The sequence below is a fragment of the Somniosus microcephalus genome, chromosome 11, assembly GCF_052327205.1.
Source record: "Somniosus microcephalus isolate GS21.2 chromosome 11, FLI_Smic_1.0, whole genome shotgun sequence".
Lineage (NCBI taxonomy): Eukaryota > Metazoa > Chordata > Chondrichthyes > Squaliformes > Somniosidae > Somniosus > Somniosus microcephalus.
In genome coordinates, this window is record NC_140997.1 from 51,738,854 (window position 1) to 51,757,849 (window position 18,996).

The 18,996-nt window shown below is 46.5% G+C and overlaps 1 protein-coding gene across 3 annotated transcripts in view; it reads right to left on the reverse strand.

Annotated features, from left to right (window-relative positions):
- Positions 1–18,548, reverse strand: part of LOC147110556 (tektin-3-like) — an 83,100-nt gene extending 64,552 nt beyond the window's left edge. Inside the window, exons 1-2 of one of the 3 annotated variants that reach the window (XM_086000627.1) lie at positions 18,432–18,548; positions 16,910–17,595 (exon numbers count right to left, since the gene is read on the reverse strand). In XM_086000627.1, the coding sequence (XP_085856753.1) occupies positions 16,910–17,581 (672 nt within the window). In that variant the 5' untranslated portion in view covers positions 17,582–17,595; positions 18,432–18,548. Of the gene's footprint in view, positions 1–16,909; positions 17,596–17,929; positions 18,031–18,057; positions 18,276–18,431 lie in introns of those variants that run through there. The other 2 variants (XM_086000628.1, XM_086000629.1) reach the window with 2 other exon arrangements.
- Between the last annotated feature and the right edge of the window lie 448 nt (positions 18,549–18,996).

Genomic DNA, 18,996 nt, shown 5'->3' on the forward strand with positions numbered 1-18,996 from the left:
AGTGTCCTAGCCAATATTTATCACTAAAGCAGATTATCTGGTCATTATCACATTGCTGTTTGTGGGAGCTTACTGTGTGCAAATTGGCTGCAGCGTTTCCTACAACAGTGAATACACTTCAAAAAGTGGGCTGTCCCGTGAAAGGCGCTATATAAATGTAAGTCTTTCTTTTTTAGGAGCCTGTTCAACATAGGCATCACTGTGGGCAAAAAGTTAGTCTTATTTGAGGTTTGTTCATTTTGAATCGGTATCCTCCAACTGCATGCTCACAGGCCAGTTCAAATAGTCTATTTACATCTACATTAGCCATACCTCGGCATTTTAAGGGACCCAGGCATGTTCCCCTTCATTATTCTTTTCTCCAATGCCAAGTTCAGCCCTTTGCCTCTTTTCTCATTAATTAGAATCCTGCCTCCCAGAATCATCATTTCTTTTTTTTTGAATCCTCTTCAGTATAGGGTACCCAGAAATGTACACAATATTCCAAATGTGGCCTCATCAGCAATATATACACTACAATTACTTGTTTCAACTTGTACGCAAGTGTTATCCAGATCCATTCCAGTATTTGATTAGCTTTGTTGATAACAGATTCACAATAATCTGACACAACCAAATCGTACTTTTGTTAATGGACTCCGTCACCTGGTTCACATTAAATGTTCCGCATTCGAATATACATTATTCTTGCAGTTATCTATCTTACAGATGCTTTAGCCCATCTGCTAATTTGGCCCATTTTTCTCTGAATGCTATTTATTTCCCTTATTTTTGCCCATCTCCGCCCCTGCCTCATGCTGCTGCCCGTATCCTAACTCGCACCAAGTCCATTTCACCCATCACCCCTGTGCTTGCTGACCTACATTGACTCCCGAATGCCTTGACTTTAAAATTCTCATCCTCGTGTTCAAATCGCACTATGGCCTTGCCCCTCCCCATCTCTGTAACCGCCTCCAGCTCTACAACCCTCCGAAAACTTTATGTTCCTCCGATTCTAGCCTCTTGTGCATCCTCGACTTCCAGAATTTGTTCTGACTAGTGATGTTACAACATCTGGACTATGATTATTTCTCACTCTTTTTTGAATACTGGTATATTTCTTGTGGTTTTGCTTGAGTGATTATTGGGCTGCCTCCAGAGTTGGCCAGGGTGTAAAAGCATAGTTGCAGAGTCAGGGCGGGAGAAAGTAAAAGGGTGACTCCAAAGATTTGGGTTAGGTCAGGAGAGGCGAGGTTGCAGAGTTGGGTCATTCTATGAGAAGGGTGGCTGCACAATTGGGTTGCGCTGAGGGCGGGAATGCCAAAGAGTCCAGTTCTCTCAGACTGGAGAGGATATGTGTGGAATTGTGTTACAAACTTCGAGTTTGTTAGCCAGAACATTCAACGGCAACCAAACAAAATTGGAAGGAGAGGCGAGTGCAAACTCTAGTAGTGTCAGTTAGCCAGTGCACTCATCACCAGCAGAGTCCGAGGATCAAACTTCCATGGGCATCTTCTTTCTTATGGTTCTAGGATCTCAATCTGAATCATGTGATGGATACCACCACTTTGTTAGCATGGACCGAAAGCAAGTAAGGGGTCTACATTCATTCATTCATGCAGTATATAGATATAAATGTTGAACCCCAGTACACAGGTCTAGTAATATAGAGCTCATAAAATTATTAACCAGAGCCTCAACTATTTCCTCCCTCATTTCCTAGGGGATCCTATGACGTATCCCATCTCATTGAGATATATTGCAGATATTTATTTCTGAGAGATTCTTCATCACACATGCTTTACTGATGATTACCAGTGTTAAAGGTTCCTTGGTTAAAATCATTGAGTCTGAAATCTGGCTAATGAAGATTGATGTGAAGAATCAAATCAACTTTTCTAGAGCTGTGGATCACCCTACTCCTCTCTCAATCTTGATTTAAAGTCCTGGGGCCTGAGTCTTTTTTTTCCTACGTTGTTTATATTTTTCTTACCCAAAAATAAAGTGGGATACAAAATTCTAATCTACTAAAACTAAATGATCATCATCTCACCTTTAACTGTAAGGTTTTGGGGTAATGCTTGCCAAGTTTTTTTAATTATGTACCATCTTTGTTCCAATGTTCTTTTGTTCGAATTTTAGAAACTTTGGATATCATTTTTTTCTGGACTACAAAACATTTTTCCATAGACTCATACAGCACAGAAGGAGACCATTTAGCCCATTATGCCTGTGCCAGCTCTTTGAAAGAGATATCCAATTAGTCCTTCAATTAGTCTCTCCAAATAACTAAAGTCCCTTGTTCCTGGTATAATTCTAGTAAATCTCCTCTGTACCCTCTCCAAGGCCTTGGCATCCATCCTAAAGTGTAGTGCCCAGAATTGGGCACAATGGCCAGAATTTTCACATTGCAGAGAGTGCGGGTTTGCGAGCGGGCCAGCGTTTAAAAGCGCTGAAATTGACAGCACATCGGGAACCAGTCTTCATACCGCCGGCTTCCGCACTTAACTGGGGCGCGTTTCAAAGCACGCCACGGACCCGCTCGAGAGAGGCGGGCAACCTCATTGAAGTAGTTAACAGCTCGTTGAGGGACCCTTAAGAGGCTTTTTAACATGAGGTTTCAGCTTCTACTGCTTGTGCACGGGATTCACGGACTTCCTGAAGCTTGCCTTTGAAGGCAAGGCAAAAGCTCAGTGGCCATTGTGCTAGTTCATTAACTGACAGCTGGAAAAAGCACATAAATACACATACCTTACACCTGCTTCCTTACCTAAGGAAAAGGCTCTTGCTGACACCATTTTATGCAGAGATTTTGCAGGTGATTTCTACAACCTCGGAAGCCACTCTCATAACATTGCAAGTCACTCTCATTACATTGGAAGATTATGCCTCAGATCTCCACTTTACCTGGCATCTATCAGATCAGCATAGGTGCCACTTATGCTGTTTCACTTTGGACCTCAGATTCGGACCAAGATGAGCCCCAGCAACAACAACACCAGCCACAGCAGCAGCAAAAACACCATCAGCAGCCTTCTCCTCACCAACCTGATGCTCCACAGGAGAGGGGTTGAGTACAAGGGTGCACCGCACCGGAGGTACTACCCCCATCACAGGGCATACATGCAGAGGATGAGCTTCCTCGACATGACTGAACAGCAGTGCTTCAGGAGGCTCAGGCTATCGCGCCAGGTCACCGCAGACATTTGTAGCTTGCAGGAAGAAGACCTGCTGCCCAGAGGACCTGGTGGAGACTCCTTACCAGTCAGTGGCTGTCAAAGTCACCACCGCCCTCAACTTCTTCGCCTCAGGCTCCTTCCAGGGATCTGCAGCAGACATTTGCAAGATCTCGCAGTCGGCTGCCCACAAATGCATCACCCAGGTGACCGATGCCATGTTTCACAAGTCAGCCACTTATGTACACTTTGCCACTGATGAAGCCAGTGTGACTGAGCGGGCGTTTGGCTTTCCGGCTCTGGCTAGCTTCCCACAGGTGCAGGGCGTCATTGACTGCACACGAGGCCATCAAGGCACCCCCAGATCACCCAGGAGTGTTCGTGAAGTGGAAGGGCGACCACTCCCTTGATGTGCAGCTCATCTGCAACCACAAAAAGATCATAAAGTGTGTGTGTGCCAGATTCCCAGGGAGCCGTCATGACTCTTTTGTCCTGCACCAGTCCATCCTCCCTCAGTTCTTCACACTTCCGAACAATTACCAGCTGGCTGCTTGGAGACAAGGGCTGTCCACTGAAGACGTGGTTGATGACAACCTGGAGAAGGCCATGCAATGAGGCTGAGGAGCACTATAAAGAAAGCCACAGGATGACCAGATGTGTCATAGAGCAAGCAATAGGCATGCTGAAGAAGTGCTTCAGATGCCTTGACAGAGCTGGAGAAGCCCTTCAGTATGCACCAGCCAGGGTCTCCAGAATCATCACCGTCTGCTGCATGCTGCACAACATAGCGCAGCAGCGAGGATTAGAGCTGCAGGAGGAGCATGGCGCAGAGCACACTGCCTCTCTGCAGGAGGAGGAGCAGGTGGAACATGAGGAGGAGGAGAAGGAACCGGAGGTGGAGATAGCACCAGCAGCGGCGCACATTGCTGTTCGGGAGGCCCTGGTTGGCCTCATAATGGCACGATTTAGTTAAGTTGCACGAGTGCACCCATCTGGCTCCCAGATGCTGTACCAACATCTGCCCCCCACACCACCAACACCACAAAGCAGTCCTAAAATGACCAAACCATTCCTGTCTCACACACACACATTGCTTGAGGTTAAGCAATGTCTCACCATTCACTCCAACTGACAAGGCCACTTCCCAAGTAGCAGGCAAAAATGGACAAGATGGGAAAGTGGTGCAAAGAAAGAAATTTATGTGCATCATAAATAGAACTAAAACGTAACACTAACATTTTGGCAAACACCCATGTGCATACCATTATGCATCTACGATTGTGTAATTTTTCTTTTCCAAGTGCTTGTACGAGTTGCACTCCCTGTGGCTTCAGCAGAGATAGAGGCAAGCTGCTCACTTCCCTGCTCTGACTGCTCAGGCACTTTTGGCGGATGTCCTCTGTGCGGGCCCTGCCAAGGTCTGCTCCTCCTGCAACTGTGTTGGGGCAGACTCAGCCATCCGGATCTGAGGCACGTGGGGCTCTGACTGAGGGGGAGGCAATGGGGGAGAAGTGGGAGCACTTTGAGAGGAGCCCACACTTCCGTGTCCCCTCTCACCATCATCTCTCTCATGGGCCACCCGCACTTCCCTGCTAGCAAGGAGCTGGAGAGCAACTTGCTGCACATCAGTGGGGTGATGAACGCCTAAGTCTACGTTGGTATCCCTTCTAGAGAGGAGTCCATTAAGTCTGCAAGCCATTGTTCACAGCTAGCATGGACTCCTTTGACTGGTGCATTAGCTGCTCCATGCAGGTGGCCATCCTTTCCATAAAAGAGCACATCGTCGCCATCGCCTGCGATATGGCGCTGCTTATGTTGGAGATGGATTTCGCCATTCTCCCTACAATCACACACATTGCGGCTGGAAAAGCCGCTAGAGCCTCGCGCATTTGTTGCTGCTCCTCCAAGATCAACCTCTTTGTCGACAGCCCCCGAGATTCAGCATCTGCGTCCAGCTGATCAGAGCTTGGAGCATCCTGCGCACTCCGGCGAGGACTCTCCACTGCTGTCCCTGTCGCCACCATCTGCTCTTGCTCACTTGTGAATTGTGAGACACCAGGTGACAACACTACTCTATGTCTCGCTGGACCCACCAATGTGCGCATATCTCCGCTGGTGCTGGGTGCACTTGGGTCTGATGACGGTGCACCCTCAGAGAATGGAGCTTCCTCTGAGGAGTTGTCTTCCTCCTCCAGCTGGACAGTGGTGGGGGGGGGCACTTGATGCACCTGTGGGAGAGTAAAGGCATGAATTAGAATACTTATGATAAGATGTGCAACGTTACCATTATGCACATGACGATATTTTACTGGATGCTGACATCAGTCACCACGAGTGACTGTTGTACGCCATGTGGGATATTTAATTCTGTCACCAGGTTGCTGGGAGGTCCCCCTCTCTCCATCTCCCACCACCAGCAGCTCTGCTACCCCACTTAATTGCAGCGCCTCCTCCTCTGCTGGCATCAAAGCCGTGTATATTGGAGGGCCGCCTCCAGTTCTTTGTCTTTCTCTGTTGTTCTACACTCTCTTCTCCTGCAAAGAGGGAAAGAAGAGAACTTTGACTGAGAGTGATGGAGTGAGTGCAAGGGATGGATGGGCTACATCTGTAGAGGGTGACTATGAGAGAGTAGCATGACATTGCCAAATGGCCTCCTTCTGTGGTGTTACTTTGTAGGATTGCATTAGGCTGAGGGCGAGTGTCAGTGGTGGTTAGTCAGATGGGGATGTGAGTAGGTACATAGACAATGAGGGATGGATGGACCTGCAAGGTAGGTTGGTGTGAGGAGTGACGTGCAGGAGTAGGCTTGGGAAGACAGAGTGATGGGGTAGGGGTGACACGCACATGAGGATGTAGCTGAATGTTGCATTGTACTCACTATTATGTCCGTGAATGATTGAGACACGGACAGCAGGAGTTGAACAAAACAAGTCTTTACTGGTGGAAGTCAATAGTGAAACTGAAAACAACAGAGGCTCACTAGCGCCTTTTATACAGGGGTGGTCACTGCCGGTACTGCAGTCTGAAACCAGTTATTCTCTTAAAGGTACATACACAACAATTCCTCCCCTTTTAGATAAACAGTACATAACATTCATTTAACAACTAAATGATAACTAATTACAATCACAATTACGGTTGCTAGATACATTGGTTAAGTTTAAGCAATTATAAGTTCAGTCTTTGAGGAGGCTTCCTGATTCTGTCTGGATAACGCCTCTTTGGGGTATCAGGTTCTTCTGGCAATGTTGAATCGGGATCAATGTCGTTGTTTGGTTCATCTGCTTCCAATATCACCGGTTCTGCGGTAGCTGCAATTGGTACGTCGATTTCATTGCCAGGTGTATCAGATCGTGGTGTGGAGTTGACGTTTTCCAGTGACTCTAGAATCTGGTCAGCATGGCATCTTACAATGCTCTCTCCAACGTCTACGGTATACATGAGAGGTCCTTGCCGTGTACAAATCGTTCCTGGCTGCCATTCCTCAGTGCGGTAGTCCCGGGCCAAAACTGGTTGACCTATCTTAAAACTCCTGGTCGGCCTTTCATTCATATTCTGAAACTGCCTGTTCTCCACATCTCTTCGGACGTTTGGCTTAACCAAATCCAAGCGGCATCGTAGTCTTCGATTGAAGAACATCATGGCTGGAGTTTGGTTGGTAACCGCATGTGTCGCATTCCGGTAGGCAAACAAGAAGTTGTCCACCTTGTGTTGTAGGGGTATATCTTCATTACACATTGCCTTGATAGCCTTCTTGAATGTTTGCAGAAACCTCTCGGCCAATCCATTAGTGGCTGGATGATATGGGGCGGATGTGTAATGCTTAACACCATTGCTCTTTAAGAACCTCCGGAACTCTTCAGACACAAACTGTGGTCCATTGTCAGAGCAAATCTGTTCAGGCAGCCCATTCCTGGTGAATATGGTTCGTAAGACTGTGATAGTTTTTTCTGTGGTGGTTGAGGACATTTTTATTACCTCTGGCCACTTTGAATGTGCATCCACTGCAATTAAAAACATCGAGTCCATGAAGGGACCAGCAAAATCAATGTGCACCCTTTGCCATGGAGATGAGGGCCACTCCCATGGATGCAGAGGAGCTTGTGGTGGGGCGTTTTGGATCTTCTGGCATCCTGCACAACTCTTGGTCATCTCTTCGATTTCTCTATCGATTCCCAGCCACCACACAAACGCTCTGGCTAAGTTCTTCATTTTTACCCCACCCAGATGACCCTCATGAAGCTCATTGAGCACTCTATCCGTCAACTTAGGTGGAATTACTACTCTGGATCCACACATCAAGGTTCCTCTGCACACTGACAGCTGTTCTCTTCTCGGCGAGAATGCTGGCAGCAGTGGTTCGCCATGTGCTGGCCATCCCTTCACCGTTAAATCATAGACCTGTGATAGTGTTGGGTCATTCCGTGTTTCCTTTTCTATATTTGCATTCGTCACAGGGAGACATTCGACTATGGTCGAGTGGAATAACTCCATTGGATCCACTGCAAGGTCTTCTTCCACCGTCGGCAAAGGTAGGCGTAACAATCCATCAGCATTCCCATGCTGTTTAGTTCCTTTGTACTCGATGTCATATTGGTGTGCCCCTAGGAAAAGGGACCACCTCTGCAGCCGTTGTGCTGTCATTATCGGTACGCCCTTCTGAGGGTTGCAAATGGAGACAAGAGGTTGATGATCGGTTAGTAGAGTAAATTTTTGACCGTGCAGGTAGTGATTGAACTTCTTCACCCCCCACACTAGGCCGAGGGCCTCTCTGTCAATCTGGGCGTAGTTACGCTCGGCAGACGTTAACGAGCGTGGCGCAAAAGCTATCGGCCTCTCTAAACCATCAAGGAATTTATGTAACAGTACCGCCCCAATGCCGTAGGGAGACGCATCACACGCCAGTCTGATCGGCAGTGCTGGGTTGTAGTGAGCCAATACTTCCCTTGAAGTGATTAAGTCCTTACTCTTCTGAAAGGCCCGCTTACAATCATCGCTCCATTTCCATGCTACCCCCGTTCGTAGCAGGGCGTTCAGTGGGTGCAGAATTGTCGACAAATTCGGCAAAAACTTATGGTAGTAATTCACCAATCCGAGGAATGACCTCAGTTGCGACACATTTTCAGGCACTGGGGCCTTAACAACCGCTTCAATTTTGTCAGGGGACTTATGTAACCCCTCTTCATCAATCACGTGGCCACAATACGATATCTGTTTCTTAAAAAATTCGCACTTGGGGCGGTTGGCTCGCAGCCCATGTTCCCGTAGTCTAGTGAGCACCTGTTCTAGGTTGTTAAGGTGTTCACTGTCATCTTCACCTGTCACAAGGATGTCGTCCAAGTAACACTGAGTCCCCGGAATCCCTTGCAGGACTTGTTCCATTGCTCTTTGCCATATCGCCGGAGCCGATGCTACTCCAAATACCAATCGATGATACTGGTAAAGACCTTTGTGAGTGTTTATCGTGAGATACTTCCTCGAGGACTCTTCAACCTCCATCTGCAAATATGCTTGTGCTAGGTCAATTTTTGTAAAACGCTTCCCTCCAGACAGTGAGGTGAAGATGTCTTCTATCCTTGGAAGAGGATATTGTACTATGTGAAAGACTGGGTTCACCGTCACCTTGAAATCCCCACAGATGCGAATCTTCCTTGGCTCCCCGGACTTATTGCTTAACGTTTTCTTCATGACAGGAACGATGGGTGTCGCCCACTCGCTCCAGTCGACCTTAGACAACACGCCTGCCTTCTCCAGATTCTCCAGCTCTGCCTCGACGGCTGGGCGAATTGCATATGGTACCGGTCTTGCTTTGAAATACTTGGGAACTGCATTCTCTTCTATTTTTATCGAGGTGGTTACGCCTTTAAGCGGCCCAGTTCTTGTTGAAATACCTCTTTGGCGTTAGCTAAGATTGTTGACAATCGTCCAGGAGCGACGTCTTCATCTTTTTTACCGTCCACTGTCATTGCATGAATGGAGTGCCAATCTAAATTTATCTTTCTGATCCATTCACATCCCAATAACAGTGGTCCACCATTTGGCAGTATGTAGAGATACAATTTCCGTATTTTCTTGCCGTTGTATTCGACAGGCACCCTTATTTTTCCTCTGGGGTATACTTTTTGCCCCGTATACGTCGTCAAGACGATGGATGTCTCTCTCAAGGGTATGTGTGAGAATAGCCGCTCGTAGTCTCGTCGATTCATGATGGTTAGCGCTGATCCTGTATCCAATTCCATTTTAACTTGGGACCCAAATGGTTCAGTGATCCTCTTTTGCGATTACATTGTGAAGTTTGAGACAGCTTAGTCTCCTGTTCCCGGATTCACTATCGCTCATCTGGTCTTCGGAACTACTGTCCGTCATCTTTTGTACTTTCTTGTACGGTCCCTTAGTAGCCTTTTTGTTGTCGCTGGTCTTCTTCCCAGACCTGCAAACTCGTGCAATGTGTCCCATTTTTCCACATTGTCTGCATATTTTGTCTTTGGACCAGCAGTCCTTCTGGTCATGGTTAGTTCTGCCGCAGCGATAACATTTTGCAAATCCCCGTGTCATTTCGTGGGTGCCGTATTCCTGTGGCTTTTGTTGAATTTCTGCAGCTCCCCTGGCTGCTGCTTCATACGATACTGCCACGCTGAAAGCCTTATCTAGCGTCAGCTCTTTCTCTGATAGTAACTTCTTCTGTGTTCCTTCACTCAGGAGTCCACAGACAAATTTGTCCCGTAGGGTATCTGCCAGTCCTGCTCCGAACTGGCAGTGCTTTGATAGCTTGCGCAGTTCCGTAAGGTACTCAGCATTGCTCTCATCTTTATGCCGAGTTCTCCTGTGGAATTTAAATCTTTCTGCTATCAACAGCGGTGCAGGGTTTAGGTGTTCCTGTAGGACAGCAACAATTTCGTTAAAACTCTTCGCCTTCGGTTTGGCTGGAGTAATCAGGTCCCGCAATAGGCCGTACGTTCTAGCGCCCATTAAGTTTAGCAATATCGATGCCTTTTTCTCCTCAGCTATTTCGTTTGCCTCGAAATATACCTCGACTCTTTCCACATACGTGGTCCAGTCCTCTAATGTATTATCAAAAGCAGTGATACAGCCAGTCTTCGGCATCTTGCAAATCTAAAATGGCGCCTCCCGCGCTTTGCCTTCTTCCCCGATTTAACAAAATGGCGCCTCCCGCGCTTTGCCTTCTTCCCCGTTGATGCTAGTGCTGCTTTCCGCGGTTCCCGTTGCAACCTGCAGCTCCTCGCGGTTTCTTGCGCGTTTAATATTTCTTTTTTTATTATTTTCCTGTTGTGGAACAACCCTGTGGGACTCTTGCCTCCCTCTTCTCGGGTCTATACGCAGCCCGGCTTCGTAGCACCGGCCGCGCCCTGTGTGCTCCACCCTCTCTCTCTCTTCTTCCCGACAACGCTGCTCGGCCCCGTTGCAAACCACCCGCTCGAGTTCGTGACCGCCGCAGCCCAGGAAGAATCAGTGCACTACCTGCCACCAGCCCGATTAGCTGAAGCACCGTCGACAGGAACCAGGCCCCGCTTCCGACAACTTCTCCAGCAATCTTCAACTCCGCTAACATAGGGGTGGATGCCCATGGTCGACGCCCATTTCTACTGCCTCTTACTTTCTTTTCTTTCTGGCCTCGACCTCTGCTCACTTCGCTGTAGGAATGGATCCCAGGAGGTGGTGCAGACTGTAGGTAGGTTCGTATCTGCTCATCGCCAGTATTATGTCCATGAATGATTGAGACACGGACAGCAGGAGTTGAACAAAACAAGTCTTTACTGGTGGAAGTCAATAGTGAAACTGAAAACAACAGAGGCTCACTAGTGCCTTTTATGCAGGGGTGGTCACTGCCGGTACTGCAGTCTGAGACCAGTTATTCTCTTAAAAGGTACATACACAACACTCACCTTTCCTGACCTGATGAGATCATTAAATCTCTTCCGACACTGTATCCAGGAGCGGCTCACTACCCCCCTGCTGCTGACTTCTTGGGCGATCTCCAGCCATGCCCTCGTCGTATCACTGGCTGGTCTCTTTCTGCCGTTACCATGGAATAGGACCTCCCTCGGTGCTCTGACTCCCTGGAGCAGGACTTCCAGCGAGGAGTCCAAAAACCTGGGCGTGTGGCGGAGCCACTAAGGGTCTCCAATCAATTGCATATAATTCCCTTTAATAATATGTTGGCTACAGCCTGAGTCTGTATCTTTGTTTTCACTGTTTACTTGTACAGAGCGCGATCACTTTAATAGCGCGGGTAAACGCGATGGCGTCATGCCGTTCATCACGTGATCCACCACCGGCGGGAAAAACGTGATGATGTCATGACGTCAGCCACGGGACCGCCCTAGCAGTCCTCGTGGAGCTGCCGAACTGACTAGACCTATATTCGATGTTCTCCTGTAGTTAACTGTTAAACTCTGTTACTTTTCATTAAACCTCGTTTATTTGATCGCCTGAGTGGCCCTCAGTCTTTTGGATAGGAACTAGACATTCCTACAGGTGCAGCCTTCTGGCGCCAAGACTGCATCATTCCTTGCACCCTCACAGTCAAAGTCTTAGATGGATAAGCATAGGACCTCTCGCAACCACCTCCGAGCCTCCTACAACAAGCTCCAACTGTGACGTGTGCAAGGCTCCTTTAAATATCTGAGCTGAAGGCGAGTCATCGGTGGGCAGGTGGGAAGTAAAAATTTAAAAAATCTTAAACCCAACACCAACCCGCTTCCATCCCACCCACTTCCGGTTTTAAAGGAGGTGGGTCGGCAACCAATCTGCTCTCAGGAGGTGGGTCAGTCAGTAAAAACTTTTAAGGAGGCTACGTATCTCCATTTTAACAAGATTTTTATTTTTAACCCATGTGGCCGTGTTTTCCTGCAGGTCAAAGGAGGAGCGGAAGGCCGCATCCATGAGGTAAGTGCATTTACAGCACTGGCTGTGGGGCAGGAAGCGCAGGAGTGTTTCCTCCAGGCCCAACAAGCAAACCTCTTTAAACACCCTGTGATCAGCTGACCCCCACCCCCGCAATTTGTGACTCCCCCACCGATCTCCAACTCCACCCCCACCATTCACCACTACTCTCTGCTTTCTCTCTCTTAGCCAATGTCGTATTCACGCTGCCACGACCTCTTTTACCCCATGGGCTTCAATTTTGCTAACAAATCTATTCTGTGACACTTTATCAAACGCCTTTTAAAAGTCCATTTACACAAGATCAACCCTCGCCGTTATTTCATCGAAGAACTCAATCACATTTGTCAGATATGATTTACCTTTAACAAATCCATGTTGGCTGTCATTTATTAACCATTTGAATTAATTTTATCCCAGATTATGGTCTCTAGGAGTTTCCCCACCACCGAAATTAGGCTGACTAACCTGTCGTTACCGGGTTTATTCCTCTTCCCTTTTTAGAACAGAGGTATAACATTTGTAACCCTCCAGTCCTCTGGCACCTTTCCCATATCCAATGAGGATTGAAAGATTGTGGCCAAAACCTCCGTTATTTCCATCTTTACTTCATTTAGCAACCTCGGATGCATCCCGTCTGGACTGGGTGACTTTTCTACTTTGAGCGCTGCCAGCCATTTAAGTACCTCCTCTTTTCATCCTATCCAATTTCTCTATCCCCTCCTCCTTTACTGTGACATTGGCAGTATCCTCTTCTGCAAAGAGAGATAAAAGTACTCATTTAGTACCTCAGCCATGTCCTCTGGCTCCACAAGATGATTTCCTTTTTGGTCCCTCATCAGCCCCACCTTTCCTTTAACTATCCTTTTACTCCTTAGATGTTTATAAAATATTTTACCCACTAATTTTTTCTCATACATTGGGCTGGATCTTCATTCAGGAGTCGGGTTGGAGGCGGGACTACAACTTTCGGGGTTGTAGTCCTGCCTCCATCGAGATGCAGCCAATCCATGCGATTTTAACTTGATTGACCTTATTGAGCCCGCCCAGCGGGCTCAGCAGGCCAATTAAGGGCCACCCAGCAACAGGTAACATCACAGACGTTTTGACAGATGAAAGATCAGCGTTTCACAGCTGTTTGAAGCTATCAAACACTGACAGCCTTACTTCTAACCTGAGTCCTTCTCCACAGACTCAGTTAGAAATCTCTCCTGCACAGAAAGCTGCAGGCTGTCACTTTTGACAGTTCGCAGCCATTCTGCTTTCTGTGCCGGTGAGATGAGGGACTCCCCGAACCTAAAGGAAGGCTGAAAAGGTAAGAAAAGGTAATTTACACTTCTTTAATCACTTTAGACACACCAAACACACTTACCTTTGCACTCATGCACACATCACTCACCTGAACACCGACATCTCGACCCCTCCAAGCCCTTCAACCCGACGGCCCGACTCCTCCAACTTGGCGTGGTTTGGAGCCGTCGGGAATCCCACAGTTCAAGCTTAAAAATAGGGAATAGGCTAAAAAACTGCCTGTTAACTACCTGTTAACAGGCAATTAATTGGCACTAATCCCTTCCCGCCTCGAGTAGGCGGGTCCCAGTGCGGGGCGGGTACCCGTCTCCTTTGAAACTGGCATGGAGGCGGGTTGAGGTCGGGACCCGCGATTTCGGGATTTTAACCCCCTGCACGCCTCCAATCCCGACGCCACGGCACAATGAAAATCGAGCGCATTGTCTTTGTCCCTCTTATTTCCTTTTTCAGTCTCTGAACTTTCTGAATTCCGTTTGATTCTCTACTGTATGATGATCCGGGCATTTGTCATAACATAGAAACATAGAAGATAGGAGCAGGAGTAGGCCATTCAGCCCCTTGAGCCTGTTCCGCCATTTAATGAGATCATGGCTGATCATCAAATTCAGTACCCTGTCCCTGCTTTCTCCCCATATCCCTTGATCCGTTTAGCCTTAAGAAATATATCTAACTCCTTCTTGAATATATTTAATGAATTGGCCTCAACTGCCTTCTGTGGTAGAGAATTCCACAGGTTCACCACTCTCTGGGTGAAGAAATTCCTCCTCATCTCAGTCCTAAATGGCTTACCCCTTATCCTTAGACTGTGACCCCTGGTTCTGGACTCCCCCACCATCGGGAACATCCTTCATGCATCTAGCCTGTCTAGTCCTGTTAGAATTTTATAAGTTTCAATGAGATCCCCGCTCATTCTTCTAAACTCTAGCGAATATAAGCCTAATCGACCCAATCTCTCTTAATATGTCATTCCTGCCATCCCAGGCATCAGTCTGGTGAATCTTCGCTGCACTCCCGCCATGGCAAGAACATCCTTCCTCAGACAAGGTGACCAAAACTGCACACAATACTCAAGGTGCGGTCTCACCAAGGCCCTGTACAACTGCAGCAAGACATCCTTGCTCCTGTACTCTAATCCTCTCGCTATGAAGGCCAACATACCATTTGCCTTCTTAATCGCCTGCTGCACCTGCAATCTTACCTTCAAGCGACTGGTGCACAAGGACATCCAGGTCTCGTTGCACTTCCCCTTTTCCCAATCTATTGCCGTTCAGATAATAATCTGCCTTCCTGTTTTTGCCACCAAAGTGGATAACCTTGCATTTATCCACATTATACTGCATCTGCCATGCATCTACCCAAATCATACTGGAGTTTCTCTGCATCCTCCTCACGGCACACACGCTCACCCAGCTTTGTCTCATCTGCAAACTTGGAGATATTACATCTAGTTCCCTCGTCTAGATCATTAATATATATTGTGAATAGCTGGGCTCCTAGCACCGATCCCTGCAATACCCCACTAGTCACTGCCTGCCACTCGGAAGAAGACCCATTTATTCCAACACTTTACTTCCTGTCTGCCAACCAGTTCTCTATCCAAGACAGTACCTTACCCCCAAATCCCACGTGCTTTAACTTTGCATGCCAATCTCTTATGCGGGACCATATTGAAAGCCTTCTGAAAGTCCAAATACACCACAACCACTGGTTCTCCCTTATCTATTCTACCAGTTACATCCTCAAAAAATTCCAGTGGATTAGTCAAGCATGATTTACCTTTTGTAAATCCATGCTGACTTTGTCCGATCCGGTCACTGTTTTCCAAGTGCTCTGCTATTACATCTTTTATAATGGACTCTAGTATTTTCCCCACTACTGATGTCAGGCTTACCAGTCTATAATTCCCCGTTTTCTCTCTACCACCTTTTTTAAAATAGTGGGGTTACATTAGCTACCCTCCAATCCATGGGAACTATTCCAGAGTCTATAGAATTTTGGAAGATGACCAGCAATGCATCTACTATTTCTAGGGCCACTTCCTTAAGTACCCTAGGATGTAGATTATCAGGCCTTCAATGCCGTCAATTTCCCTAACACCATTTCCCTACAAATAATGATTTCATTCAATTCCTCCCTCTCATTAGACCCTATGTTCCCGGACATCTCTGGAAGACAGAACCAAAGTATGTATTTAATTGGTCTTCCATTTCTTTGTTCCCCATTATAAATTCCCCTGATTCTGACTGCAAGGGACCCATGCTTGACTTCACCAATCTTTTTCTCTTCACATATCTATAGAAGATTTTACAGTCAGTTTTTATGTTCCCTGCAAGCTTACTCTCATATTCTATTTTCCCCCTCTTAAGCCTCCTTTTATTGCTTCATTTTAATCTCAATTTCTTTCGTCATCCAAGGCGTTCTAGCTTTAGTTGCCCTTCTTTTCCCCCTCGTAGGAATGTGTTTAGTCTGAACCCAAATAATTTCCTCCTTGAAGGCCTCCCATTGCCCATTTATTATTTTACCTGCCAATCCTCATTTCCAATCTACCTGGGCTAGATCTCTTCTCAAATTCACTGAAATTAGCTCTCTTCCAGTGGAGTACCTTCACTTTTGATTGTTCCTTGCTCCTTTCCATAACTGCTCTAAACCTAATGATGTTGTGATCACTGTTTCCCCAAATGCTCTCCCACTAAAATATGCTCCACTTGCCCCACTTCATGCCCCAGATTTTTTAGTTTATCTCTTTAAAAAAATTGCTATTCATTTTCTGTACAGTGTTCACTCTGATCAAATAATCAAATTAACTTTGACAGCTGAATAACGTCCTTTTTAGAGACCAAGGAGGGAAAAGTCATGCATTTCCTATGCAAGAGAAACTTAAAAGGGACAGTGTGCATTGGATATCCCTGTGGTATTATTCTATTTGCTGTCCCTTTAAGTTTGATAGGTCATGATCCTTCATTCAAACAATAATGAAGTCTATGCTTAAAGTAAGTAACCGACATTTATGAACATACATAACTTTGTAAATATGTACGTGAAAAAAGGTGAAACCTATTCTTCCCCACCAAAGGCTTGTAAAAATGTGCGTAGCAAAAAACCCTCTGCTTGTTCATATTATTATTTTAGTTAATTATTCGATAAGTAAAATAATCATGTTACCTACAGAATAATGAACAGCTGGGAAACCGTGAGTAGGTGATAATTCAATAGGGTTCAGATTGCATCATCAATTGGAAAACAAACTCAAACAGCTCAAATCAACATCTGAAGCTGGAAATTAGACCTTGGGTAATCATCCCAAACTATATACTTTTTAAAAATTTAATATATGCTGGTGAAAAACCAGGCTTAAAACTGCCTACAAAATTAAAACTATTTTATTTTGAAAATCTCGTCTTGGGTTCAGTTTTGACAAAAGTGGATATCAGTGTGCTGCATGCTATCGGTATGTAATAATATTATTACTGAAGGATGTGATGTCATTGTTGCACACTTATCAAGAAACAATCTACAGCTGATCTGGTTCTCTCTCTGACCTGTAGGTGTGCCTCTGTCTCTTCCAGTGCTTTCTCCACTCTTCTCTTAATTTGACTGAGAGCATGAGTTTCCATGATCATTTGGTCAAGCTCATGATCGAGCTCGGATTTCCAGAAGCTGATGTCCTCCACCCTCTCTCCAATGTTGTTGCTGGTGTCACTCTGTATTTTCCTGGTCAGCTGAGCCTTGTCCTGGATAAGTCTCAAGGTGTCCTCCCTGAGCTTCTCAGCATTGTGCCTGGAACAGTCTGATTGCTTGTAGTTGTTGTGGGCTGCCTCCACCCATTCACCTGGGGTGTATCTGTTGAAAAGGGCTATACGATTCGAAGTTGCCAGGGAGCACGGATCCATCGAAGGGCATGGATCTATCACAGAGCAAGGATTCACCACGGGGCAGTTTATTGGTGGCCGTGGAGTGATTGCTGGGCATGAATGCATCACGGGGTACGAAGGCACGGGGCAGTTGATGATGGGACCCGCACTCACTGTTGAGCACGAGGTCATTGGTGGATACGATGTCATCACAGGGTACTGCCTCCCACATAAATTCCTAGTATAAGGTGCAAGGGTGGTGTTGACACCTGCAACCTTGTAATATGTGCTTGGTCTCCATGGCAGGTTGACACTACTGCACCTTGTTTCCAGATCTGCTGTACAACATCTGCCATACATGGTGGCTACAGTTCCTATAAAATAAATGGTATACTATTAGCTTGGGACTGTGATAAATGGCTGTTTCTGCAGATCCAAGACAAACTAAGGCAACTAAGCCTTGAATTAAAAAAAGAGAGAAAAGAATACTATCAACTTCAAACTACTAAACGCTATGCAATATCTGGCCAACCCAACTAAAGGATAGTGCAACAAATCTTGACCATATCTAATTATAGTAATGATGACATAATATGGTTATCATAAAACTTTCTTACGACGCATTATGACATACGCAACATCATAAAGCTAGCTATTAAAAAGCATCTCATCATGAAACTCTCTCAATGACCCACACATATTACTGACATCATTCTTGCAATTAACCGAGATCCATCATTTAAAACGGCGCCAGGTCCGGACTATAGGGCGCCCGAAGTGAACTGTACCTATCGCAGGTGTTTATTTAGAATTTAAAAATAATATATCATTATTACATTACAAACATAAAAGGGGGGCGTCGATGCCTCATAGCGAACCACTTCCGAGTTAACGGGCTTATTATAACCCCGTGAGCTCACGCGTAGAAGTAAACGGGAGCGTTGCTGCATCTTTAAAAAAAACATTCCCCGTTGCATCTAATAGCCGGGGCTGATGCTTGTGCCTGCGCTCTGCAGCGTGCATCTGTCTGCTCAGTGCAGATGTGCTCTGGATCACGGGATCAGGCGGTTGCCAAGGACGCCGCAACATCCCGGACCTTAGCAACGGAGTCAGCTGCTGGCGCAAAGGTTGGGGGAAGAGGTGGGGAGGAGGAGCGGAGCCAAGCCGCCGGCCTCCAGCAAATAAAACCAGACTTCGGAATATTCCCTACTCGATTCAGGGGTCCATCTTGCTCCTCCATGTTGACGCCCGCTGTGGTGCTTGCAGCCTATGAGAGATGACTTGATTCTAATCAGATGATTGATGTAAGGTGGGGGGGATAAGTGCACGTCATCCATTGCACTTAACCATACATTGAAACCCCATCTTAAATCTTCAAGCTTTTTTAAAGGGGTGATATTAGCTCAACAGGCACATTTCAGATCCTGAAGCAATGTTCACTTCTCCACCAAGATTCCTGTATTTTATTGAATTTTGACCCACCCCCACACTATAAGGTGGGGAAAACACAAAAAAGACCGCTTTTTCAGCCTAACGTGCTTCTCTGTTTGTCTCCTGCTTTCACCCCAACTCAATCTGACTGTCATCCCTCTCTTCCCCAGCCTGCTTTTGTGAGTGTCTGCTGCTCTCACAGTGCAATTCAGAGTTCAATTAAAGAGGTGACCCTATCCCAGACTCCCTTGTAATGTGAAACTGCTCTATTCGCTTATAAGGAAGGGAGCCACCATTGAGGCAATCTTCCCAGCCGCCTCTATTTGCCCTGGGAGGACTGAAGG